The sequence below is a fragment of the Aquarana catesbeiana genome, linkage group LG04 (genome assembly GCF_042186555.1).
Source record: "Aquarana catesbeiana isolate 2022-GZ linkage group LG04, ASM4218655v1, whole genome shotgun sequence".
NCBI classification, from domain to species: Eukaryota; Metazoa; Chordata; class Amphibia; order Anura; family Ranidae; genus Aquarana; species Aquarana catesbeiana.
This window is the reverse complement of record NC_133327.1, coordinates 221,381,497-221,408,201: the sequence shown is the minus strand read 5'-3', so window position 1 is coordinate 221,408,201 and position 26,705 is coordinate 221,381,497. Positions and strand designations below refer to the sequence as shown.

The following is a 26,705-nucleotide window of genomic DNA, read 5'->3' as shown; positions in this document are numbered from 1 at the left end:
TGGTCACTAGAGTAAATGGGGTGAATCTCCCCAGCTGGAACACAGTTGGCAATAAAAAAAAAAAACTTATTTTTTTTTTAGTAAAGATTAAGCTTAGAAACAACAAATCTAGTGCAAGAGCTATGGATATTAGTGCACAGACAAAGTCATGAAACAAGCAACCCTTGGATGCTGGAGACCATGTAAGGACTGCATACTGGCTTACACGGATGTTGCTGTTCTGTTCCTGAATTATAATGTATTCCCAAATGTACGAAATAGCCTTAAACCGCACACATAGGGTTTGGTATCCCTGTGGCTGTATGGCTACAAGTGTGCAGGCCTCCTATTGTGTTGAAACCAGTCACATGCTCAGAAATCCCCTGTGCTATCTTTTGACCTCTTAAATAATAAATTGTCCTGGATAAAACTAAACGAACTGCCTCTCTGTCATTCTGGAGAATAAGCTGCTCTGATCTGAAAAAAACCTGGGACCCCTTGATCACCTACCTGATGAAAACCGCCTTGTCCGATTTGAGGCAAGCCTCTTAGTGCTATAGGGGAGGCACTGTGTTTATTTTCCTTCTCCTCTTCCTTTACCCCTTACTTTTTTCCTTCTTTGTCCTCTTCTCTTCTTTTCATTTATTAAACCTTTTGATAGCTTGGGGAGAGACATAGGACCGCTGGTCGGCCGCCATGGGTCCCACTTCCCATCTGAGGGCTGTGCATGCAAACACAGCTACTGTGATCAACTTATGGCTGGGGTGACCCCTCGTCTTAAATGAGGATGATCCCTGGTCATGCAGCTTCTCTTTGGAGGATGTATTCTTTGTTATCAAGGAATATACTCACAGCCCAAAATGACTTTACACCGGTACCGTTGTGAGCAATGATTTATGTCACAAACTCTCTTGTACCGGTACTTTACTGCATTGTACAGTTGGATATTTGTATGGTTTATCACCTTAAAAAAATGATTAGAAAATAAACCAGCCACATGCTCTTCAGCCTCTGTTAGGTGCTTAAAGGTGTCAGGAGGTGATGCAGGAGTGGTGGAGTTTAATTTGTAAGTTTCTTACATTTACATTCCTTCTCTCTGTAAACTGACAAAGGGGTCCTCTGCAACAGATTCCCACTGGTTTACATATGTCTCAATGGATATGACAGGTTATAGGCCATACATGGAAAAAGAAGGAACCCCGCAGAGAGTATTAAAATATTTCTTACAGACATTCAGATATATCCAGCAATGTTGCATCTTACCACTGCTTAGATCTGGGGGCTGCATTTATTTTCTTTTTTTAAAGTTTTTTTTCCAACTGTTGAATCTACCAGTAAGGGCTCATGCACACAGCGTTAAAAGCAGGTGGTTGAGCTGCAGTTTTTCTGCCCCCTGAATGCCCATCTAAACTAAGATATGCAGACGATCTAACTCTGAATATTATTCAGCACTTATGACTGACCCAAGCCCTAGGTTCCTTACTGCTCAGACTAAATGGGCCGCACTGGATATATGATTTCTTGACTCTGATTGGACTGAATTTAGTGATACTTATAAGACCTCTGTTATTTCTTCAAAAATGTAAAATAATGCATTTAGGTGACAAAAACATGAATGCAATCTACTCACTAGGGGGAGAACCTCTGGGGGGATCTAGGATGGAAAAGGACCTGGGGGTTCCTAGTAGATGACAGGCTCAGCAACGGCATGCAATGCTAAGCTGCTGCAAGCATAGCCAATAGAATATTGGCATGCATTAAAAAGGGAATTAATTCCAGGGATAAAACGATAATTCTCCCACTCTACAAGACTCTGGTCCGGCCGCACCTAGAGTATGCTGTCCAGATCTGGGCTCCAGTCCTCAGGAAGAATGTGCTGGAAAAGGAGGAGAGAGTACAGAGTAGGGCAACAAAGCTGGTAAAGGGACTGGAGGATCTTCGTTATGAGGAAAGATTACTGCACTGAACTTATTCACTCTGGAGAAGAGACACTTGAGAGGGGATATGATTTCAATGTACAAATACTGTACTGGTGACCCCACAATAGGGATAAAACTTTTCCGCGAAAAGGCATTTAAAAAGACTCGCGGCCATTCACTAAAATTAAAGGAAAAGCGATAAGAGCAGTAAGAATGTGGAACTCTCTTCCACAAGCTGTGGTTTCAGCAGGGAGCATAGATAATTAACCACTTGAGCCCCGGACCATTATGCTGCCTAAGGACCAGAGGTCTTTTTCCAATTTGGCACTGCGTCGCTTTAACTGCTAATTGCGCGGTTATGCAATGCTGTACCCAAACGAAATTTGCGTCCTTTTCTTCCCACAAATAGAGCTTTCTTTTGATGGTATTTGATCACTTCTGCAGTTTTTATTTTTTGCGCTATAAACGGAAAAAGACCGAAAATTTTGAAAAAAAATGATATTTTCTACTTTTTGTTATAAAAAAAATCCAATAAACTCAATTTTAGTCATACATTTAGGCCAAAATGTATTCGGCCACATGTCTTTGGTAAAAAAAATGTCAATAAGCGTATATTTATTGGTTTGCGCAAAAGTTATAGCGTCTACAAACTAGGGTACATTTTCTGGAATTTACACAGCTTTTAGTTTATGACTGCCTATGTCATTTCTTGAGGTGCTAAAATGGCAGGGCAGTACAAAACCCCCCCAAATGACCCCATTTTGGAAAGTAGACACCCCAAGGAAATTGCTGATAGGCATGTTGAACCCATTGAATATTTATTTTTTTTGTCCCAAGTGATTGAATAATGACAAAAAAAAAAAAAAAAAAAAATATTTACAAAAAGTTGTCACTAAATGATATATTGCTCACACAGGCCATGGGCATATGTGGAATTGCACCCCAAAATATATTCAGCTACTTCTCCTGAGTACGGGGATACCACATGTGTGGGACTTTTTGGGAGCCTAGCCGCGTATGGGACCCCGAAAACCAATCACCGCCTTCAGGATTTCTAAGGGTGTAACTTTTTGATTTCACTCTTCACTGCCTATCACAGTTTCGGAGGCCATGGAATGCCCAGGTGGCACAACCCCCCCCCAAATGACCCCATTTTGGAAAGTAGACACCCCAAGCTATTTGCTGAGAGGCATATTGAGTCCATGGAATATTTTATATTTTGACACAAGTTGCGGGAAAGTGACACTTTTTTTTTTTTTTTTTTTTTTTTTGCACAAAGTTGTCACTAAATGATATATTGCTCACACAGGCCATGGGCCTATGTGGAATTGCACCCCAAAATACATTTAGCTGCTTCTCCTGAGTATGGGGATACCACATGTGTGGGACTTTTTGGGAGCCTAGCCGCGTACGGGGCCCCGAAAACCAATCACCGCCTTCAGCGTTTTTAAGGGCGTGAATTTTTGATTTTACTCTTCACTGCCTAACACCGTTTCGGAGGCCATGGAATGCCCAGGTGGCACAAACCCCCCCCAAATGACCCCATTTTGGAAAGTAGACACCCCAAGCTATTTGCTGAGAGGCATGGTGAGTATTTTGCAGCTCTCATTTGTTTTTGAAAATGAAGAAAGACAAGAAAAAACTTTTTTTTTTTTTCTTTTTTCAAATTTCAAAACTTTGTGACAAAAAGTGAGGTCTGCAAAATACTCACTATACCTCTCAGCAAATAGCTTGGGGTGTCTACTTTCCAAAATGGGGTCATTTGGGGGGGTTTTGTGCCACCTGGGCATTCCATGGCCTCCGAAACTGTGATAGGCAGTGAAGAGTGAAATCAAAAATTCACGCCCCTTAGAAAGCCTGAAGGCGGTGCTTGGTTTTCGGGGTCCCGTACACGGCTAGGCTCCCAAAAAGTCTCACACATATGGTATCCCCGTACTCAGGAGAAGCAGCAGAATGTATTTTGGGGTGTAATTTCACATATTCCCATGGCATGTTTGAGCAATATATCATTTAGTGACAACTTTGTGCAAAAAAAAAAAAAAAAAAAAAAAAATTTGTCTCTTTCCCGCAACTTGTGTCGCAATATAAAATATTCCATGGACTCGACATGCCTCTCAGCAAATAGCTTGGGGTGTCTACTTTCCAAAATGGGGTCATTTGGGGGGGTTTTGAACTGTCCTGGCATTTTATGCACAACATTTAGAAGCTTATGTCACACATCACCCACTCTTCTAACCACTTGAAGACAAAGCCCTTTCTGACACTTATTTTTTACATGAAAAAGTTTTTTTTTTTTTGCAAGAAAATTACTTTGAACCCCCAAACATTATATATTTTTTTAAAGCAAATGCCCTACAGATTAAAATGGTGGGTGTTTCATTTTTTTTTTTCACACAGTATTTGCGCAGCGATTTTTCAAACGCATTTTTTGGGGAAAAAACACACTTTTTTAAATTTTAATGCACTAAAACACACTATATTGCCCAAATGTTTGATGAAATAAAAAAGATGATCTTAGACCGAGTACATGGATACCAAACATGACATGCTTTACAATTGCGCACAAACGTGCAGTGGCAACAAAATAAATACATTTTTAAAAGCCTTTAAAAGCCTTTACAGGTTACCACTTTAGATCTACAGAGGAGGTCTACTGCAAAAATTACTGCCCTCGATCTGACCTTCGCGGCGATACCTCACATGCATGGTGCAATTGCTGTTTACGTTTGACGACAGACCGCCGCTTGCGTTCGCCTTAGCGCAAGAGCAGGGGGCGACAGGGGTGCTTTTTTTTTTTTTTTTTTTTTTCTTTATTATTTTTTTGCTTTTTTATCTTATTTTTAAACTGTTCCTTTCATTTTTTTTTTTTTTAAATCATTTTTATTGTTATCTCGGGGAATGTAAATATCCCCTATGATAGCAATAGGTAGTGACAGGTACTCTTTTTTGAAAAAATTGGGGTCTATTAGACCCTAGATCTCTCCTCTGCCCTCAAAGCATCTGACCACACCAAGATCGGTGTGATAAAATGCTTCCCCAATTTCCCAATGGCGCTATTTACATCCGGCGAAATCTAAGTCATAAAATGCTCGTAGCTTCCGGTTTCTTAGGCCATAGAGGTGTTTGGAGCCACTCTTGTCTCTGATCAGCTCTATGGTCAGCTGGCTGAATCACCGGCTGCATTCTCAGGTTCCCTGTTGAGACAGGAGAGCCAGAGAAAAACACGGAAGACGGTGGGGGGGGGGGGGGCATTCCCTCCCACGGGTTGTAAAGGCAGTCTAGAGGCTAATTAGCCGCTAGGATTGCTTTTACATGAAAGCCGACCGCTGGCTGAAAAGAATGATACCAAGATGATACCTAAACCTGCAGGCATCATTCTGGTATAACCACTCAAAGTTGTGAATGGCGTACCTGAAGACAAAAAAATGGTTAACAATAAAGCACAGTAAACAATAAAGTATAAATAATTACATACCTGAAAAACAAACATGATAAAACATAATAACAATAACAATAACAATAACAATAAAACACTGCAGAATAGAATACAGTAAAAAAAGAGCAGAACAATAGAGAGAGAGAATAGAGAGAGAGAACAATAAAACGACAACTATTTTTTTTTATTTTATATATATTTTTTTTTTTTTTACACTTTTTTTGTAACTAACTTTTATAACTGTAACCGGTTCCAGGTTCGGGTCTCTCAAAATGCGATGGCATCTTGGGAGACCCTGTGAAAGTGTGCCTAGTCTGTGCAATGCTGTACCCTACGCTAATACTCAACTAGTGTATGGTAGCGTTCAAAACATTCACCAATGCAAAGACCAGGATTGTCAGGACAGAAGGGACAATAATAGTGGGTGTCACGCCTATATCCGCGTTTGCTGCAGACACAACATCTTTTTGGGGGGGGTTCGTTGGGTAGGGGTACTCGGGAGCACATAAAAATGCCTCTCATGCAGCCGACTGCATTTCGTTGGGGGATGTGAATGGGGGAAGTACGGGCGCTGCAGAAGTGGTGGGTTCCCAATTAGGATTGGCGAATGCAGCAGGAAGGGCACTATGGGCACGACGGGCCTGTGTTTGTCTTCTTGGTGGCAGCGGGACACTACTTGTGCTTGTCACCTCACCAGCTTGAACTGCACTTATGGGACTCGCCACGTCACCAAGTGTTACTGCAGTGCTGGTTTGACTACGACCGGGGTGTACTAGGCCGCTGGTGCTTGCCAGTTCAATAAAAAGCTTCCAAAAAAACTGTTAGCGATCGCAGGGATCAGGCCTGACTCTGCAAACGCTGCAGTTATGCGTTTAGTGTTTTGTAAGTGACAGTGATCGATCGATACTGCACTTGGGTGGGCTGGACTGGGCCGGGCGGAGGGGCAAAACGCAGGTGCTAGCAGGTATCTGGGTTGATCCCGCTAACACTGCGTTTTTGGGAACCCTAAACTGCTGGGGACGCTAGTATAGATCTGATCTGATCGGATCAGATATTGATCCGTTCAGATACTATACCACTAAAGGAGGCGTATGCTGCGTGCGTGGGTGTTAGTGGTACTGGCGCTAACCTGACGCTGCCTGGGGCCGGTGCTTGCTAGTTCACCAAAATGCTACCAAAAAAACTGTTAGCGATCGCAGGGATCAGGCCTGACTCTGCGAACGCTGCAGTTATGCGTTTAGTGCCTTGTAAGTGTCAGTGATCGATCGATACTGCACTTGGGTGGGATGGGCTGGGCCGGGCGGAGGGGCACAACGCAGGTGCTAGCAGGTATCTGGGCTGATCCCGCTAACACTGCGTTTTTGGGAACCCTAAACTACTGGGGACGCTAGTATAGATCTGATCGGATCAGATATTGATCCGATCAGATACTATACCACTAAGGGAGGTGTACGGTGCGTGCGTGGGTGTTAGCGGTACTGGCGCTAACCTGACGCTGCCTGGTGCTTGCTTGCCAGTTCACCAAAATGCTACCAAAAAAACTGTTAGCGATCGCAGGGATCAGGCCTGACTCTGTGAACGCTGCAGTTATGCGTTTAGTGTTTTGTAAGTGACAGTGATCGATCGATACTGCACTTGGGTGGGCTGGGCGGAGGGGCAAAACGCAGGTGCTAGCGGGTATCTGGGCTGATCCCGCTAACACTGTGTTTTTGGGAACCCTAAACTGCTGGGGACGCTAGTATAGATCTGATCAGATCAGATATTGATCCGATCAGATACTATACCACTAAGGGAGGCGCATGCTGCGTGCGTGGGTGTTAGCGGTACTGGCGCTAATCTGACGCTGCCTGGGGCGACGCATATCACCGCCGGGCGATCAGGGGGCTAAACCTTTATTAGGTAATAAACGGCGGGTGCCCTGACACTATAAAAAATAAACGAACTAACCTGCGTCACCCGTAACGGTTATACGGTGATCAGTGGTGAAAGGGTTAACTAGGGGGCAATCAAGGGGTTAAAACATTTATTAGGTAGTATATGGGGGTCCCTGTCACTATAAAACGCTGACGGCGAACCTAAATATTTACCTCACTAACTAGCGTCACCAGCGACACTAATACAGCGATCAGAAAAATGATCGCTTAGCAACACTGGTGACAGGGGGTGATCAAGGGGTTAAAACTTTATTAGGGGGGGTTAGGGGGGTACCCTAGACCTAAAGGGGGGTGATACTCACTGTCCCAACACTGTAACTGTCACAAACTGACACTATGCAGTAATCAGAAAAAAAAAAAAAAAAAAAAAAAAAAAACCTGCTGGTGTCAGTTTGTGACAGGGGGGGGGGGGTGATTGGGGGGGGATCGGGGGGCGATCGGGGGGGGGATCGGGGTGTTTTGTATGCCTGGCATGTTCTACTGTGTGTGTGTGTGTTGTGCACTCACATTGATGTCTTCTCCCCTCGGCGCTGGAACGGAAAATACCGAGCCGAGGGGAGATGACATCATTTCCTTTGCTGCTGTTTAGCATACAGCAGCAAAGGAGTGTTCCCATTGGCCGGCGGCGATCGCGAGGGGGGGGCCACGAACGGATGGCCTCCCCCTCATCTCGGATCGCCGGGGAACAGAACGGGACCGCTTCGGGCACCGGGGGGGGGTCCGATCGGACCCCCCACCCGCGAGAGGCAAATCACGTACATGTACGTGATTTTGCCTGCCCGTGCCGCCTTGCCGACGTAAATCGGCGTTAGGCGGTCCTTAAGTGGTTAAAAAAAAACTATTAGATAGGCACCTAAATGACCACAACATACAGGGATATACAATGTAATACTGACATAAAAGCGCACACACACAGGTTGGACTTGATGGACTTGTGTCTTTCTTCAACCTTACCAACTATGTAACTATGTAAAAATTATTCAGCTTAAAATTTCTAGGCTATTTAAAGCGTTTGTTACCCCAACATTTCATATTCCTGATATGTGCCTGCTGTACCATGTGTTTGTATGAGAAAGTATCCTGTTTTCTTTGTACTGCTTTCCTTTTAAAAACTGACCACACAAAACAGAAGAGCTCACCGTGGTCAGTTCTCTAGCTATGCTGGGAACTCAGCCTGCTCTCCCCAATGATCAGACTTGTCCTGACACACCCCCACTGCCCAGCCATTCACTGGCAAACTGCTGCTTCTCCTCCCCCCAGCTCTTATGCAACTGAGAACAGAACTGATCATTTAAAAAAAAAAAGGTATTTAATGTTTTTTTTTTGTTTTGTTTTTTAATATCTATACAAAAATGTTTTGCCTTTAATTTCGATTTTAAACTGAATGGGTTGTTTTACAAGGTGATCATTTACAATCACTTTAAGATGGGTCTGTGCTCTAAAGCAGGATGTTTTAGGGGTTGTGGTCACGTTTCTGAGACCCTATACTGTTTCTGGTCCTGTCTGGTGGTTTAATGATTTTGGGGTGAAGTAGGCTTCTTTATCTCCACCACGTTAGGCCTTCCCCATGTGTTTCATTTTAAAAATTGCCTTTTGGGCATCTTTGGGCAGTTGTTTCTTTCTAAATATGTAAAACGATTGTAACGCATTTTTTTTTTTTGCTAAAAAAGTGATTTCATTGTCCTTGGAAGGGGTCAGTTCTACCTACCTAAGCTCATTAATGATTCCCTACCACTGTATAGGCTTACATTTGAACTACAAACCAAAAATATTTGATAAACTGTGGGGCAGATGGCTTTCTAGTCCTCATACATTAGCATCCTTGGATCCAGGTTATTAAACTTTGATTTTCTGTCTATCTCTTGTGAGACCTTGTACTGAAGTGACATGTATTTTGTGATCCATGCATTTGTACATAAATTTATGTATAGCCAACCTGCAAGGTTGTTTTTTGGATTATTGGAATTTTATTTTCATTTTTTTTGTTGGATTGTGTTTTTCATGTATGCAACTGGAAATTCAATAAATAGATCCTTAAAAAAAAAAGTATGCAGACGCTTAGGACTCTACACATGCTTTAGCTACAAGTCTTTGCTTTGCAGCTGCAGCTAAAGTTAAACTGCATGTCAATTTTGGCAGGTGGTACTGTCGCTGAACATGACCCATTCAATTGAAGGGACACACAGAAAATAATTGTTTTCTATTTGCACTGTTGACTCCATATATGTGTGGTGGCATGCACTGTGTGTGCAGTATGTCTGTATTTTAAAGCAGCACAACTCCCCACACTGCAGAGTGTGGCAAAGCTGCAACTAGCATTGCTGATTTCAGTTTTTAAATATTAAACCCTTGTTATTTTTTTTACTTGAATTTCCCAGTATATTTGTACCCTTATGGTTTTGATAACTGTGTTGGATTTAGGCAATCTATAAATAAAGGAAACTGGAAAAGAGCAGTTGGCTATGATTCAGTTTCTCTCTTAAACCAAGCATGGGATCCTGCTGCTATATATATAAGTTCCTTTTTCACTCCAATTTTTTTACAGGGCTATTTAGAAATCAGTCTCTTGTCTGCTTTGGTGTTTTGCTTGTGTCTATCTACCAAGGTTACTTTGCGGTATATGCAAGGAAGCTGAGACCTTTGCAGTGTATAAATTAGCTTTTACTATACAAAAATGCTGTACATACAAAACTATTACAATATTAGGAATACAGTACAAGACTGACAGATATCTATAGCAAATTAATAGCCTATGGTCTATACACAGTAAAAGTACACTTAAAAGTTGCTTAACTCCAGTTGCTGTTGGTTCATAATTTCCATTGACAACTCGGACTCGGGCTTCTTCTTTTGGAGATCAGGTACCTTCTTCTTGGCTGGTTACAGATGAGTCTTTTGGTGAAAATGCATAATGGAGCCTCCCCTACCATCAGTCTTTGTTCCTGCCTTTATTTGGGCTTTTGTTGACAATGGTTACAAACTCGTTTACCTTAACAACCAACTAAAAGAAAGACATTTCTGTAGCTTTCAATTAGAGATGCACTCTCAAATTCTACCTCAAGATGGCACTGTGCCATCATAGATGCCATACTTTTATATATTACCTGTTTACTGTAGCTATAGAGACAATAGACTGCTCAAACTGTCATCTGAATATAAACGTCCTCATTGTATCCAACAGCATTTGTTTGAGGAGCATCCTCAAACAAACTCAACAGTAATCTGATTTCTGTTTCTATGACAAATTACTAAACTGACTATCCCATGTAATGTTATGTCTGATTAATATTAAAAAAATCATATTGTTTAACAAACACAACACATTCTGCCCTTGATTTTTTTTTTTTTTTTTTTAGAAAACCACTTTATTACTAAGAAAACTCATACTAAACATTAATTTGCCTTGAATGCAATCCCCTCCCATCTCTCTGCCACTGAGAAGGTGTTTTAGTCTTTGGCTAAAAGTTCATTAGAAAGTCCATTCTAAAGTTCTTTAGAAACAAGTTCAGGCTTGTAATACATCAAAGGCCTTGCTCTTTACAGCTCTTGTGGTCCTACATTATTCTGTCCATCATGAAATCACTTTTCTCTGGTCTTCCTATTGATCACATCGGAGACAGCCTGTGGAGTGGAAAACAAAGCGGATTATCTGTTCCTTCTAATAATACATAAACAGTAGATCCCAGCCCTTCAGCTACAATCTCTCCTCTAACTGGCTTCTTGCCTGGATATCTGACCAACACTTTGCCACCTACCTGTATCTACTTCTGACCCTCCCAAAGAACATCAATAGGGAGGAGAGGAAATATACTGATATTTCCCAGAAGATCACTGCTGTTTATTTTTGAAGGTTTGATGTTATACAGCCTCACTTTCCACTCTTGCTGAGAAGTATCCACTAACCAGTCGGAGTCCTAGCCACTATCCTGAAGCTCATCTGCCAATGCAAAATGTAACTTCAAACCTTCCTGCCAGATTCCCTCTCATTCCTAAATAGGCTTCAACTTCAGATACGCCACTCTTATTTTCTATATCATGGGAAGCAGTAGAATGGTACCTGTTAAGCCCCTTTCTTTCAGGAACCTTATGTAAATACTGAACTCTGCACTCCAGCTGTGGAATCTGTGCCTCAGCCCCTACCATCCTCTAATATGGTGTGCTTTTGGCTATTGGCCTAGAATTTAACAACATGACTGCCTGTGTGAGGACCCGATACCACCCCCTTAGTGTATGTGTGGGTGTAACTTGCGTATCTGGTCCTTCAATAGCCCATTGTATCTTTCAATCAAACCAGCTGCCCGTGGATGGTATAGGATGTAGCACAACCAGTACACTTCAGAATCTTTGGCCCACTGCTGTACTGTTGATCCAGTGAAGTGTGAGTCGTTATCACTTTGGACTTGTTTGGGACAACGAGAAGTTTCTGGAGCAGTTGAAGCATTGTGGCTTGATCTGCATGTTTGCAAGGATGAACAAGCAAAATTCCTGAATAGGTGTCCACTGCAGTACAACAATATCTCAGTCCATTGTTTCCCCGGGGCGGGGGAATGATGAAGTCAATCTGCCAGATTTCTGCAGGCCTCTCTCCCCTCTTAATCAACCCAGTGGAGTACTTTTGCAATGCCAATTGTCGCTCTTCTCCACACACTGTACACTATTACAGTTTTTATCATGTCCATGGATATAGGCAATCCTCTCTGCTGTGCCCATTCATATGTTGCTTTCTGCCCCAAATGTCCAGATTGGTTGTGGACCCAGTTGGCCAAGTTCATAAAGACAGGATCTATTAGCACAACTGCATTCACTTTGGCAATTTCATCTACAACTGTTTTAGTTCTCAAAGTCTGGAACTAGAGGCACATGTGCGTCAACATGCCCCACTTTTATGGTGCGGGAGTGAGCTTCCTTCCAGATGTAATCCCAGACTTCCTTGCCACCCCACACCACCTTTCTATGAATTATCCATTCATTGGACTTCCACGTGGGCATCCAAGTTGTCAGTCTTTTAATGACCTCCCAGCTGTCAGTGTAGATGGTGACATGGGAAGAAGGATCCTCCTAAAGAGTCATCACTACAGCTTTCAACAGTGCATACTGACTGGACCCTGCAATTCCAGTCTCCTGCAGGACTGTGTCTGTACTTGGGTTGTAGCATGCTGCTGTGCATTGGTGCCCAGACGAGGTAACTATGGCGGAACCATCAGATAACCATGCTGACTCTCATGTCTTCTGACAGAGACTCAAAGTTTGGAGCCTCTTTAATGGGGGGTGACTGCGGCACAGGAATTTCTTCTGGCTGGGTGCTGGTGAAAGTAACAAGCCCTGCCAACTGTTTTTAAATGTCTCTGACATCCCCTGCTGCAATATCCCCTCTTTCTTGAAGGTACCACTTCCATTTCTTCAGTGTCTGGTTCTGGGCTACAGCTGCCCTAGTGGTCAGTCTATTATCTCTCACCCATCCTGCTATTGTCAATGCAGTATGGATGGTGAATGTGTCCTTTCCTGTAATGGTTTCTACATGTTGAAGTGCTATGTAGGCCCCAAACAGGTACTTCTCTAGGGGCGTGTATCTCTACTGTGCCCCTGTCAGTTGTTTAAACCAAAATCCAATGGGTATTGCTCTGTTCTTTCTTTTCATTTAGCTGCCACAGACTCCAAGATATGGTACCATCCTGCTCCAGTACATCCAGCTGAAATGGTACTCCTTGTCTCGCAGGTCCTAATCTCTGATGCTGCAAAATGGCTTCTTTAGCAGCAATAAATGCGGTCCACTGCTCTGAACCCCATGAGAACTCGATCCTTTTCCTGGTGACATTGTATATAGGCCTCAGAATCAGTCCAAAATGTGGGATGAATGATCTCCAGAATCCCACAGCTTCAATGAACTTCTGTGCTTGCTTTTTGGTAGTAGAGGGCGACAGCGCCTGGATAGTTTTCACAACTGTCTCTGGAATTTTCCTCTGCGGCCCAGTCCACATCATTCCCAGAAATTTCACCTCTGTGGCAGGTCCTTGGACTGTGTCTTTGATAGCCCACCCTCTGTTCTCCATGTGCTGTATCAGCAGGTGCAATGCTATAGTTACATCTTCTTTCGTCCCAGAGATCATGATGTCTTCAATGTAGTAAAACACAGTGTCTGGCCTTGTGGACTAGGCCGAAGCCGCGGCCTCGCCTAAAAACTCCTGTCCACAGCTCCTCAGGACCGGCGCGGTGAAAAAAAAAAATCTGAAAAAATAGATTTGCTTAAATTTTGAATCGATTTGACCTCTCAACTCGATTCAAGATTTAAATCGATTTTTTCCCCAGCCCTACTGATTGGTAACAGCAGGAGCATGGTTTAATCTGGGATTTTAGGTATAGAGTTCTTTGCATTCACCCCCACCTTCCTGGACATTTTTTTGTTTCTTAGTGTTACATCCTGGTGGAGGTATTTATGTCAATGATCTACACAACAAAAGTCTATAATGTCAAAATAGTAATCAACACCATTTTCCCAGATAAAAAAATGAAGGCCTGATTGCCTGAATTAAATATTTGAACTTTTAATGTGAAAATGTCTGATGATTAGTTCAATGGAGTTCACACATGTGCAATTAAAATGTCACATCATATCATTATAGATGCACACGTCTCTGGGGGGCCCAAAATTTTGTTAGAAAAATTTAAATTATCTAAACAAACTGCTTCACAAAGACCAAGGAGTTTTTCGATATGAGTCCAACACACCAAAATTCTACAGAGACACCAGTTAGGGTTAGGTCATGCAACCAGTAAATGACTGTTTTTCTGTCTTAATGGGTTTAGTCTCACAATGAAATATCTTTCAAAATGTTAAGTATGGCTCAAGACAGCTTAGTCTCCAAACTAGTACAGTAAAATCTTGGATTGAGAGTAACTTGGTTTGAGAGTGTTTTGCAAGACAAGCAACATTTTTTTTATAAATTTTGACTTGATAAACAAGCAAGGTCTTGATATACAAGTAGCGTCATGTCACAACTGTGTATAAAAGAGAAGAGAGGTGCCTCTAAGTGTAGCAATATGGCTACATTTAATGAAGGTACAACATTTAGCAACTCACATGGTTGATGATTAAAACAGGCACATCTAAGTATGCAGGCTTAGACCATCCTCCGCACCGCCATCAACGTAATCCCTTCCACGCTGCGCTCAACAAGTGCTTCAAGCCCTGCTTTCAGATTGCTCTTCTGCAGGGTAGTTTTCTCGATCACAATTGCAGACTGACAGCGGTGAGAGCCGGCGGTGTGGAGGATGGTCTATGTGGACAGCTTTACCCCAGATGCCTGCATACTTATATATGCCTCTTTTAACCACTTAAGCCCTTACCCCCTTGATGACCAGGCCATGTTTTGTTATACGGCACTGCGTCGTTTTAACTGACAATTGCACGGCCGTGCGACGTTGTACCCAAACAATATCGATTTTTCTCACAAAAAGAGCTTTCTTTTGGTGGTATTTGATCACCTCTGTGTTTTTTATTTTTTGCTCTATTATCAAAAAAAATATAAATGTCAACCATGTGAGCTGCTAAATGTTGTACCTTCATTAAATGTAACAACATTGCTACACTTAGAGGAGCCTCTCTTCCCTTTTATATTCTGTAGCTCCTGCTGGATTTTACTTCTAATCCCCTTGTGGAGGCTGCCATTTGTGGATGGACATTTTATGGTTACACAACCTATCGCATTGCTATAATCTTTTTATATGGACTATAAACTTAAGGACTTCTGAATAAATGATTGTGGAAGGAATCATCTGAGTTTCCATTGTTTCTTATGAGAAAATTTGCTTTGATATACGAGTGCTTTAGATTACAAGCATGTTTCCGGAAAAAATTATGCTCGCAATCCAAGGCTTTACTGTATTGTAAACTTATGGTTTTAACTCCACCCTCCTGTCCCTGATGCAGTGAGACCTTAGCTGTGCAGCCTTCTTGTGGCCTGTCAGATTGGTGAAAAATAGGTACTTTGGCAGAACCAAATCACTGTATTTTGGTGGTTACATGATCCTTGTCCACATTTACCCCTTTTAAACCCTGAAGTTTAGCTACAAAAAGAAAATCCTGTAGCTTTAGTCACATCACTAACCTATAAGTAGTACAGTGGGGCAAAAAAGTATTTAGTCGGCCACCAATTGTGCAAGTTCTCCAACTTAAAAAGATGAGAGAGGCCTGTAATTGTCATCATAGGTATACCTCAACTATGAGAGACAAAATGTGGAAACAAATCCAGACAATCACATTGTCTGATTTTTGAAAGAATTTATTTGCAAATTATGGTGGAAAATAAGTATTTGGTCACCTACAAACAAGCAAGATTTCTGGCTCACAGACCTGTATCTTCTTCTTTAAGAGGCTCCTCTGTCCTCCACTCATTACCTGTATTAATGGCACCTATTTGAACTTGTTATCAGTATAAAAGACACCACAACCTCAAACAGTCACACTCCAATAATTAGAAAATGGAAGACATACAAGACCACCGATAATCTCCCTCGATCTGGGGCTCCACGCAAGATCTCACCCCGTGGGGTCAAAATGATCACAAGAACGGTGAGCAAAAATCCCAGAACCACACAGGGGGACCTAGTGAATGACCTGCAGAGAGCTGGGACCAACGTAACAAAGGCTACCATCAGTAATACACTACGCCGCCAGGGATTAAGATCCTGCAGTGCCAGACGAGTCCCCCTGTTTAAGCCAGTACACGTCCGGGCCCGTCTGAGGTTTGCTAGAGAGCATTTGGATGATCCAGAAGAGGATTGGGAGAATGTCATATGGTCAGATGAAACCAAAGTAGAACTGTTTAGTAGAAACACAACTCGTCGTGTTTGGAGGAGAGAGAATGCAATGAGTTGCACCCAAAGAACACCATCCTACTGTAAAGCATGGGGGTGGCAACATCATGCTTTGGGGCTGTTTCTCTGCAAAGGGAACAGGACGACTGATCCGTGTACATGAAAGAATGAATGGGGCCATGTATCTTGAGATTTTTAGTGCAAACCTCCTCCCATCAACAAGGGCATTGAAGATGAAACGTGGCTGGGTCTTTCAGCATGACAATGATCCCAAACACACACCCCGTGCAACGAAGGAGTGGCTTCGTAAGAAGCATTTCGAGGTCCTGGAGTGGCCTAGCCAGTCTCCAGATCTCAACCCCATAGAAAACCTTTGGAGGGAGTTGAAAGTCTGTGTTGCCCAGTGACAGCCCCAAAACATCACTGCTCTAGAGGAGATCTGCATGGAGGAATGGGCCAACATACCAGCAACAGTGTGTGACAACCTTGTGAAGGCTTACAGAAAACGTTTGACCTCTGTCATTGCCAACAAAGGATGTGTAACTAAGTATTGAGATGAACTTTTGATATTGACCAAATACTTATTTTCCACCATAATTTGCAAATAAATTCTTTCAAAAATCAGACAATGTGATTGTCTGGATTTGTTTCCACATTTTGTCTCTCATAGTTGAGGTATACCTATGATGACAATTACAGGCCTCTCTGATCTTTTTAAGTGGGAGAACTTGCACAATTGGTGGCTGACTAAATACTTTTTTGCCCCACTGTATGTCCCATGTTGTATAGGCATTTGGATTCAGGAGAAATCTTAACTGCAGGGATGTCTGTCCTCTTCCTGTGTCTGAAATTTTGATTCTGCAATCGTTAAATATTAGAACATTTCTTAATAGAGGTGGAGGAATGAGGCAGTGTGTTCCCATGGGACCATTTGTACTGCTGTTCTGCCCAAAGACTCGAGCTGTTAACTATAACAGCACCTGAAGTTTAGAGAATGGGGCATCCCAGCATTAAGATTTCTCCAGGATCCAGCTGCCTGCGCGACACGGGACAAACTTTATTACAGGTAAGTGACGTGACTAAAACTGTAGGGATTGTTTGTTTTTTTTGGCTAAACTTTGGCTTTAAACTGTCATTTTGCATCAACTGGATAATGAAGAATGGAAGAAGAAAGAGAAATTCTTGTGATTCATCAGCTGAATCACACCATTAATAGAATAACGTTTATCTTTTTTTTATGCATTTAATGTAATTTGCTGCCTCTGTGCTTATTGTGTGAGTTGTTTCTTTTTACCCTAAAAAAAGAACAGTAGAACAATGAAATAGCTGTACATCTGTGACATTTATTATGTAGCTTGCAGAGGGAGCCTGTACTAATGCTTTTCACCTGAACTGTGAGGTAATTTTCTGGTGTCCTGTCACTAATACTTCCTGTCAGCAGACATGATGTGCGCCAAGCATTCCATTAACGGCTAACTGCTGTGCTCCTAACAATCTGCAGAGCAACACAACACAATTTACATCTCCCTCCACAAATGGATAAGACAGAAATTATTCATGATTAAGTTGCACCTCTATCTTTAACTGTTCCAGTTTTCTGAATTGGGATCATGTTGATACGGGTTAAATGGACAACCACAATATGCATTCTTACATTATAGATGCATTCAGGAACTTAGATTACCGTTTTAATCTGTCAGTTGTATATATGTATTGTTATGTGATCATTTATCTAAAATTAAGTTTACAATTCATGCAGGTTTACACCCCTTTCACACTGAGGACGTTTACAGGCGTATTTGTGCTAAAAATAGCGCCTGAAAAGATCCTATAAACTGCTTTTCTGCAACCCTAGTGTGAAACCCACTTTTACACTGGGACGGTTCGCTTACAGGACGGGAAAAAAAAGTCCTGCAAGCAGCATCTTTGGGGTGGCGCGGGAGCGGTGTATACATTGCTCCTAAACCGCCCCTGCCATTGAAATCAATAGGCAGTGCTGCCGAATCGCCTGCAAAGCACTTTGGCAGCGGTGCTTTTCAGGAGCTTTTAACCCTTTCCTCGGCCACTAGCGGGGGTTAAAAGCGCCAAACTAGCGGGGGTTAAAAGCGCCGCTATAACAGCAGTAAAGTGCCACTAAAACTAGCTGCGCTTTACCACTAACGCCCCCCCCACCCCAGTCTGAAAGTAGCCTTAAATGTATAATGTTACTACATCCTGGGACAATGTTTAAGCTAAACTCAAGGCATAAATAAATAAAAAACTATTAAAACATCACTGTTAGACCCCTTTCACACTGAGGCGCTTTTGGGCTAAAAATAGCTCCTGTAAAGCGCCTGAAAAACGGCTCCCCAGCAGTCTCAGTGTGAAAGCCCAAGTGGTGTAAAAGCCCGTGAGGAGCGGTGTATACACCACTCCTGCCCATTGAAATGAATGGGCAGCGCTGCCGAACTGCTGGCAAAGCGCCATTGCAGCAGTGCTTTGCGAGTCGTTTTAACCCTTTTTCGGCCGCTAGCAGGGGATAAAAGTGCCTCTGCAAAAACGACAGTAAAGCGCCACTGAAAATAGCGGCACTTTACCGCTGATGCCCCAGTGTGAAAGCAGCCTTACGCTGCTTTCACACTGAGGCGCTGGAAAACTGCCAGTAAGACCCCTTTCACACTGAGGCGTTTTTCAGGCACTTTTGGGCTAAAAATAGCACCTGTAAAGTGCCTGAAAAACAGCTCCCCTGCAGTCTCAGTGTGATAGCCGGAGGGCTTTCACACTGAGGCGATGTGCTGGCAGGACGTTAAAAAAAACTCCTGCAAGCAGCATCTTTGGAGCGGTGAAGGAGCTGTGTATACATCGCTCCTAAACTGCTCCTGCCCATTGAAAGGAATGGGCAGCGCCGCCGAACCGCTGGCTAAGCGCCACTGCAGCGGTGCTTTGTGGGTCATTTTAACCCTTTTGTGGTCACTAGCGGGGGTTAAAAGCACCCACTAGTGGCCGAAAACCCACACAAAAACTACGGTAAAGTGTCGCTAAAAATAGCGGCGCTTTACCACTGACGCCCCAGTGTGAAAAGAGCCTTAAACACTGAGAGCTTTTGTGGCGCTTTTCAGGCATTTTTGAAGAGCTTTTTAGGCGCTTCCCATTCATTTCATTGGAGAAGGGCTGTCAAATGAGGCCTGGGTGGTGCAGCTCTCGTTCTGGGAGGCCGTCATATGACCTCTGACGGAGGTTCTTTACCACGTGATCAGCCGCGTCGAGTCACGGCTGATCCGATGTAAACAGGAAGAGCCATTGATCAGCTTTTCCTCACTCGCGTCTGACAGACGCAAGTAGAGGAGAGCTGATTGGCTGCTCCTCTGTCAGGGGGGGGTCTGTGCTGATTGTTTATCAGCGCAGCCCCCCCTCGGATGCCCACCCAGGACCACCAGGATGCCGACAGGACCACCAGGTATGCCACCTAAGACCACCAGGGATGCCAGGCAGCTGCCAATCAGTGCCCATCCCCAATGCCTGCCAGTGCCATCAGTGATGCCTAACAATGCCATCTATCAGTGCCGCATATCAGTGCCCATCAGTGCCACGTATCGGTGCCCAGCAGTGCTGCCTATCAGTGCCCAGCAGTGCCGCCTATCAGTGGCACTCATGAGTACCCATCAGTGCAGCCTTTCAGTGCCCATCAGTGTTGCCTATCAGTGCCCACCAGTGCCACCCATGAGTGCCCATCAGTGCCGCCTATCAATGCCCATCAGTGCTGCATATCAGTGCCACCCATCAGTGCCACCTACCAGTGCCTATCAGTGCCCATCGTCAGTGCCACCTCATTGGTGCCACTTCATCGGTGCCACCTTGTCAGTGCCGTCTTATCAGTGCCCATCAGTGAAGGAGAAAACTTACTTATTTACAATTTTTTTTTTTCAAAATTAAAAAATTTTTTTTTATTTGTTTAGCAAAAAATAAAAAACGCAGAGGTGATCAAATACCACCAAAAGAAAGCTCTATTTGTGGGAACAAAATGATAAAAATTCTGTTTGGGTACAGTGTTGTATGACCGCGCAATTGTCATTTAAAATGTGACAGCGCTGAAAACTGAAAATTAGGTTGGGCAGGAAGGGGGTGTAAGTGCTCTGTATTGAGGTGGATAATGGAAATAGGTTTTTGTGAGCTTTTCAGGTGCTTTTTTTTAGCGCAAAAGCGCCGCAGTGTAAAAGGGGTCTTAATGTATTTTTAAGACCCCTTTCACACTGAGGCGCTTTTCAGGTGCTTTTGCGCAAAAAAAAACCTGAAAAGCTCACGAAAACATATTTCCATTAAAATCAATGAATGTTTTCACACTGGAGTGGTGCGCTGGCGGGGCGGGGAAAAAAACTTCTGCAAGCAGCATCTTTGGAGTGCCAAAAAAAAGCGCCTCAAAAGCACCCCTCTCCATTGAAATGAATGGAAATGACCTCAAAAGCACCTGAAAAGTGCCCAAAAAGCTCTTCAAAATGGTTCTTTCGCGTCACGTGACCTTCAAAAAAAGCACACTGCTAACGCCTCAAAAGCAATTGAAAATCGCCTGGCAGTTTGCAAGAGCCTCAGTGTGAAAGGGCTCTAAATGCAAATCCTTTAGGCTGCATTCACACCTGAGCGCTTCAAAGTCGCGCTTTTTAACCGCATTTTTGCAGCGTTTTTACCGAGACTTTGACGCGTTTTTGCTGTGATTTTGTTCAGGTCACCAATGTAAAAGGCAGAAAAACGCCTGTAATCTGCCCCAAAGAAGCTCATGTTCTTTTTTGAGCTTAGGGCGTTTTTCAGGCGTTTTGCTTCAGGTGACAAAACTCTCAGATGTGAATGGGATTTTGCATGTTGGATGTTTTTTTTTTTTCGGGCATTTTACGAGCGTTTTATGAACTGAAAACGCTCAGGTGTGAATGCAGCCTTAAGTATCTGACATATAAGCATCATCAATTGTGGGTCAGCACTAGAAACCAATCAGACTACATACAGATGTGCTGACAGGAAACATTCAAGAGAGCAGAAGTGTAAGCTCATCTGCCTGCTGCTGCTCATTCACTACTCAATTGCATGCTGGGACAGGGAGGTGTTCAAAGCTATTTTATTCATGATGGACACAGCTATCCTCAGGAGTTTCCATAGAAATGGGGGAAGCAGTGTGTTCAATAAATGTGGTACCTGGGCCACACCATTCCTAATGAAAGGTTGTGAAGCACCAGGCAAGGCCACACAGTGAAAATCTCCGGAGGGCTCAAAGGTGAGTATTTAACACTGCTGGGTACACCTGGGGTGGGGGGGATTTATAAACAACAGCCTTATTAAAAGTGATGTTGTCCTTTAACTGCAGTAGAAACAAAGTTTGTTTTTACTAACTGGTGTCTGGCTACAATGGGGGCATTTGGTGTGCCCTGTTTGGTTAGACACATTGCTGCAGCTTAACAAAAGTAACACATTTTGAGCAGAAGTCTTCTGCAAATCTGCAATTTAGGAAGACTTCCACCGAAGTAACATTGAGCGCCAAGGTGGTGATTTTGCCTAGGTTAAGGTGATACAATCAGTCTGCTACAGGCAATATCAAGACTTTTCTTAGGTTAGGCTCAGGCTACTGTGATGCGATCTTGACTCGATTTACAGTGCAATTATGTAGTGTGACTTTGATACGATTTAACTTGCATTTTGTATGTGGTTTGCATTTTCTTTGGGGCCAAATCACACCAAAGTAGCACAGGACCCTTTCCCAAAGTTGCATCACAGCTGGCTGCATTAATGTGAACGGGCACCTTGGAAGCAAGGTTATTTCCATTGTCGTGCAAGTCAGTGCGACCCAAGTCAGATCTGAATATTATATGATGTCTAATTTGCTTACAGATTCTATGATGTAATAATCAAGAATATACATTGCTTGCTATACCATTGCATGTCAATGGTTCAATAAGGTAATAGTCATTTTAGAGCTTTAAAGCTAAACCCTGGCGCAAAAACTTAAAAAAAAAATATTTCTTATTAGCCGTACAGAATATAAATCTAATTTGTGTGCACCAGATGCCTCTGCAAACTCAGATGTTGCCTTGTTAAAGTAGTGGCATCATAATCTCATTGCTGCACGTAGTCTGCAGAGAGTAGAGCTGTGGGAGAGACCCATTAGGTCTACCCAGTACATGCTGCCTGCAGAAAACTAGAGGAGGGGTGGATACAAGACCAGACACTCTGCACAATTTAAGAGTGCAGCAGTGACAGGTCTTTATTACATGGAGCTCCCACACAGAGAATGCAGGGATTTTTCATCTTGCATTAATGCACAGACCTGGATGAAATACACAAAGTACGATTAAGAATACAAACTTCTTTGGTAGTTAGCAAATTCATTACTCACTATTAGATAACAATGCCTCAAGGCATTGCATGTTTCATGTTTGCATTTGAAGGCTTGAATTATGATCAAATGTTTTCCACTTAGGTCCAAAAAGTTTCAGTCATTCATTGAAAGCTGCCTAGTGAAGAACCATAGCCAAAGGCCCACAACAGAGCAGCTTATGAAGCATCCGTTCATCAGAGACCAGCCAAATGAAAGACAGGTTCGAATTCAGCTGAAGGACCACATTGATCGAACTAAGAAAAAACGTGGGGAGAAAGGTAATAGGATTAATCAAAGCCACAAGTTGTGAATTAAGTTTTAACATGTGTAATCAATAATGTAATATCAGGCTTTCATTTTGGCTGATGAAACTGGGAAATTGATGGTAAGGAAACTCATATGTCAAGTGACTTATTTATAAGCAATGTGTGCTAATTCATTATGTTCATTCAAATTTGCAGTCCACATGTTTTTTAGATCACAACCCACACATGCACATATATTCATTCGGACATAAATAAGCAGTTGTTTTGCATGCACCTAATCACATTTCTATATTTTTCCCAGATGAAACAGAGTATGAATATAGTGGAAGTGAAGAAGAGGAAGAAGAAAATGATTCAGGGGAGCCAAGGTAAATAGATGAAGCTGAAAAAATGTTAGGTTCTTGTTGCTTATGTAAAATAAAAAATATATGTCCTGTGTACGTCAATAATGATATACACATTAATCTTTAATTTCATGTCATACAAAACTATGATCATTTTTGCTAAGACAAATACAAGCTTTACGTTAAAGCCTATTTCAAGGCAAAATAAAAAAAACATGAAATGCATCTCTACAACACTTGCCTTTTTTCCCCTGTTCCCTTTAAGGACACTGCAAGACCAAATAAATACTTGTTAATCTGCCCGAAATACTCAGCCACTAAGCCCTGTTGTGGGCCGACAATGACAACACTCAGCATTTTTTTAAACATAATGGTGCCAGCCCTGCCTGTTGGTTCTTTGCTAAATTACTCAACCATCCCTTTCTCAGATCTCTGAAAGACAATCATTCTCTAGTCCAAGATAAAGACAAGGGGGGGATAAACAGGTTTTATGAGATAGCACAGGAAATATGCAAAGGAAACAGGACAACTCTGAATTCCTGACAAAATTAACAGGGTTTTTTGCATTTATCAACCAACTATGCAAGCCCAATTCCAAAAAAGTTGGGACGCTGTGTAAAATCTACATATAAATACAAAATGCAGTGATTTGCAGATCTCATAAACCCATATTGTATTCATAATAGAAAATAGAAAACATATGAAATGTTTAACCACTTCAGCCCTGGAAGGATTTACCCCCTTCCTGACCAGAGCATTTTTTGCGATTCGACACTGCGTCGTTTTAGCTGACAATTTCGCGGTCGTGCAACGTTGTACCCAAACAAAGTTAACATCCTTTTATTCCCCACAAATAGAGCTTTCTTTTGGTGGTATTTGATCACCTCTGCAATTTTTATTTTTTGCCCTATAAACACAAAAAGACCGACAATTTTGAAAAAAAAACCCAATATTTTTTACTTGTTGCTATAATAAAAATCCCCCAAAAATATATAGAAAAATAAATTTCTTCCACAGTTTAGACTGATATTTATTCTTCTACATATTTTTGGTAAAAAAAAAATTGCAATAAGTGTATATTGATTGGTTTGCGCAAAAGTTATAGCTTCTATAAAATAGGGGATAGATTTATGGCATTTTTTATTATTCATTTTTTTTTTTTTTTTTTTTTACTAATAATGGCGGCGATCTGCGATTTTTATCGGGACTGCGACATGGCGGACAGATTGGACACTTTTGACACTATTTTGGGACCATTGACATTTATACAGCGATCAAAGCTACAAATAGCCACTCATTACTCTGTAAATGATGCTGGCAGGGAAGGGGTTAAACACTAGGGGGAGATCAAGGGGTTAAGTGTGTTCCCTGGATGTGTTCTAACTGTAGGGGGGTTGGGCTCACTACAACATGACAGAGATCACTGCTCCCGATGACAGAGAGCAGTAGATCCCTGTCATGTTGCTAGGCATAACAAGGAAATGCCTTGTTTACATAGACATCTCCCCGTTCTGTCTCCCCTCGCCACAATCGCGAGCCGCCAGCGAACATCGAGTTTGCGGGACCCGCGCACACCGCCGGCAGTGCGCACGCGCCCGATAGGCTGCAAATTCAAAGGGACGTATAGGTGAATCCTTTTGCCTGCCTGTGCCATTCTGCCAATGTAAATCGGCATGCAGGGGTTGGCAAGTGGTTAAACTGAGAAGATTTACACATTTAAGAAAAAAAATAAGGTCATTTTGAAATTGATGGCAACAAAAGGCTTCTTTTAAAGAATGAGTGTCTCAGAAGGAAAGATGGGCTGAGGTTCACCAATCTGTGAAAAGCTATGTCAAAAAAATTGTTGAACAATTTCAGAATAATGTTCCTCAACATAAAATTACAAAGACGTTAACTATATCATCTACAGCAGTGGTTCTCAACCTCAGTTGTCAAGTACCCCCAACGGGCCATGACAGCTGCTTTAAATCAATATAAATGACATGGTATTGATAAGAGCTATTTTAACATGGCCCGTTGCGGGTAATTGAGGACTGAGGCTGAGAAACGCTGATCTACAGTACATAATATCAAAAGATTCAGAGAATCTGGTGAAATCTCTGTGCACAAGGGACAAGGCTGAAACGCAATATTGGAAGCCAATGATCTTTGGGCCTTCTGATGGCACAGCATTAAAAACAGGCAGGATTTTGTGATAGACATCACTGCCTGGGTTCAGGAATACTTCAGAAAATCACTGTCTGTAAACATAATTCGCTGTGCCATCCAAAAATGCAAGATAAAGCTCTGTCATGCAAAGAAGAAGCCATCTCTGAACATGATCCAGAAATGCTGCCGTCTTCTCTGGGCCAAAGCTCATTGAAAATGGTCTGTTGCAAATTGGAGAACTGTTCTGTGGTTAGGCAAATCGAAATTGGACATTCTTTTTTGGCAACCATTGGTGCCGCATCCAAGAGAAGAGGGACCTTCTGGCTTGTTATCAAGACTCAGTTAAAAAGCCTGCATCCCTAATGATATGGGGGTACATTAGTGACATATAGAATGGTCAGCTTGCATATCTGGAAAAGCATCATCAATGCTAAAAGATATATCCAGGTTTTAGAGCACCATGTGCTCCCATCCAGACTATGTCTTTTTCAGGAAAGGCCTTGCATATTTCAGCAGGACAATGCTAATCCACATACTGTATGTATGGCAACATTTCCTCATAGTAGAAGAGTCTGGGTGCTTAACTGGCCTACCTGCAGTCCAGACCTTTAACCAATCAAAAATATTTGCCTCATCTTGAAATTAAAAATATGACGAAGAAGACCCAGGACTGTTGAGCAGTTGGAATCCTATATCTGGCAAGAATGGGACAAAGGTCCTCTACCAAAGCTCCAGCAACTGATTAACCACAGTAAACATGGCCCTGTCCCAACTTTTTTGAGACTTGTTATTGCCATCAATTTCAAAATTACCTTATTTTTTTCATCAGCGTATAAATAATGCTTTATTTTAAGTTTTGCATAGAGGGCAGAGGAATTAGGACACCTGCCAGGTTTTATTGATGTCTGTGCCCCCCGTTAGGGAGATTCACCCTCGCTATTTGTCCTGTTTACCATTATCATTGAAAGTGAAAGTAAAAGAAAATTCCAAATCTTGGGTTGTCCCCAGAAAAGTAATACAGCTGAGATCTTCCAATGGGAACACTAGTTCTGGTAACCTGGGGTCCCCCCCAAGGAATTCCCTTAATTTGCAGGGATTTCCTCTCACTTCCTGTTTGGCTATGGGACAGGAAGCAAAGGAAAATCTCTGTAATGGTACACAGATGGCAAAAAAAAAAAAAAAATGGACACGGGTTATAACCCTCCCTTGCTCTATCCAAAATGAAAAACAAAAAAAAGTTGTGACTTTTAGTTCTACTTTAAAAAGGTACATTTTCTCAGCTTAAACAATTGGTATGTTTATATTTTCTTTTGTGAATAAAATATGGGTTTATGAGATTTGCAATCATCAGAAACGTGAAGCAGAAGGGTTTTTTTTCTGCCTCTAAACGTTGAGCTCAAAATATGCCTCCTAATGTGCATGGACACATAGGATAACATTGAGCTGCTTCTACAGGCAGAACACAAAACTCCTGTATAAGCAACATTTTGTAAGCCTGTGTTCATGGAGCCTAAGAAAATAAAAAAAA

General features: G+C 42.3%; 1 protein-coding gene across 20 annotated transcripts in view; it reads left to right on the top strand.

Moving 5' to 3' along the window:
* TNIK (TRAF2 and NCK interacting kinase) overlaps positions 1 to 26,705 on the top strand; it is a 451,082-nt gene that overhangs the window by 228,044 nt on the left and 196,333 nt on the right. For all 20 annotated transcript variants that reach the window (XM_073626212.1, XM_073626214.1, XM_073626204.1 and 17 more), the window contains exons 10-11: positions 22,522 to 22,697; positions 22,987 to 23,053. In XM_073626212.1, the coding sequence (XP_073482313.1) occupies positions 22,522 to 22,697; positions 22,987 to 23,053 (243 nt within the window). The remainder of the gene's footprint in view (positions 1 to 22,521; positions 22,698 to 22,986; positions 23,054 to 26,705) is intronic.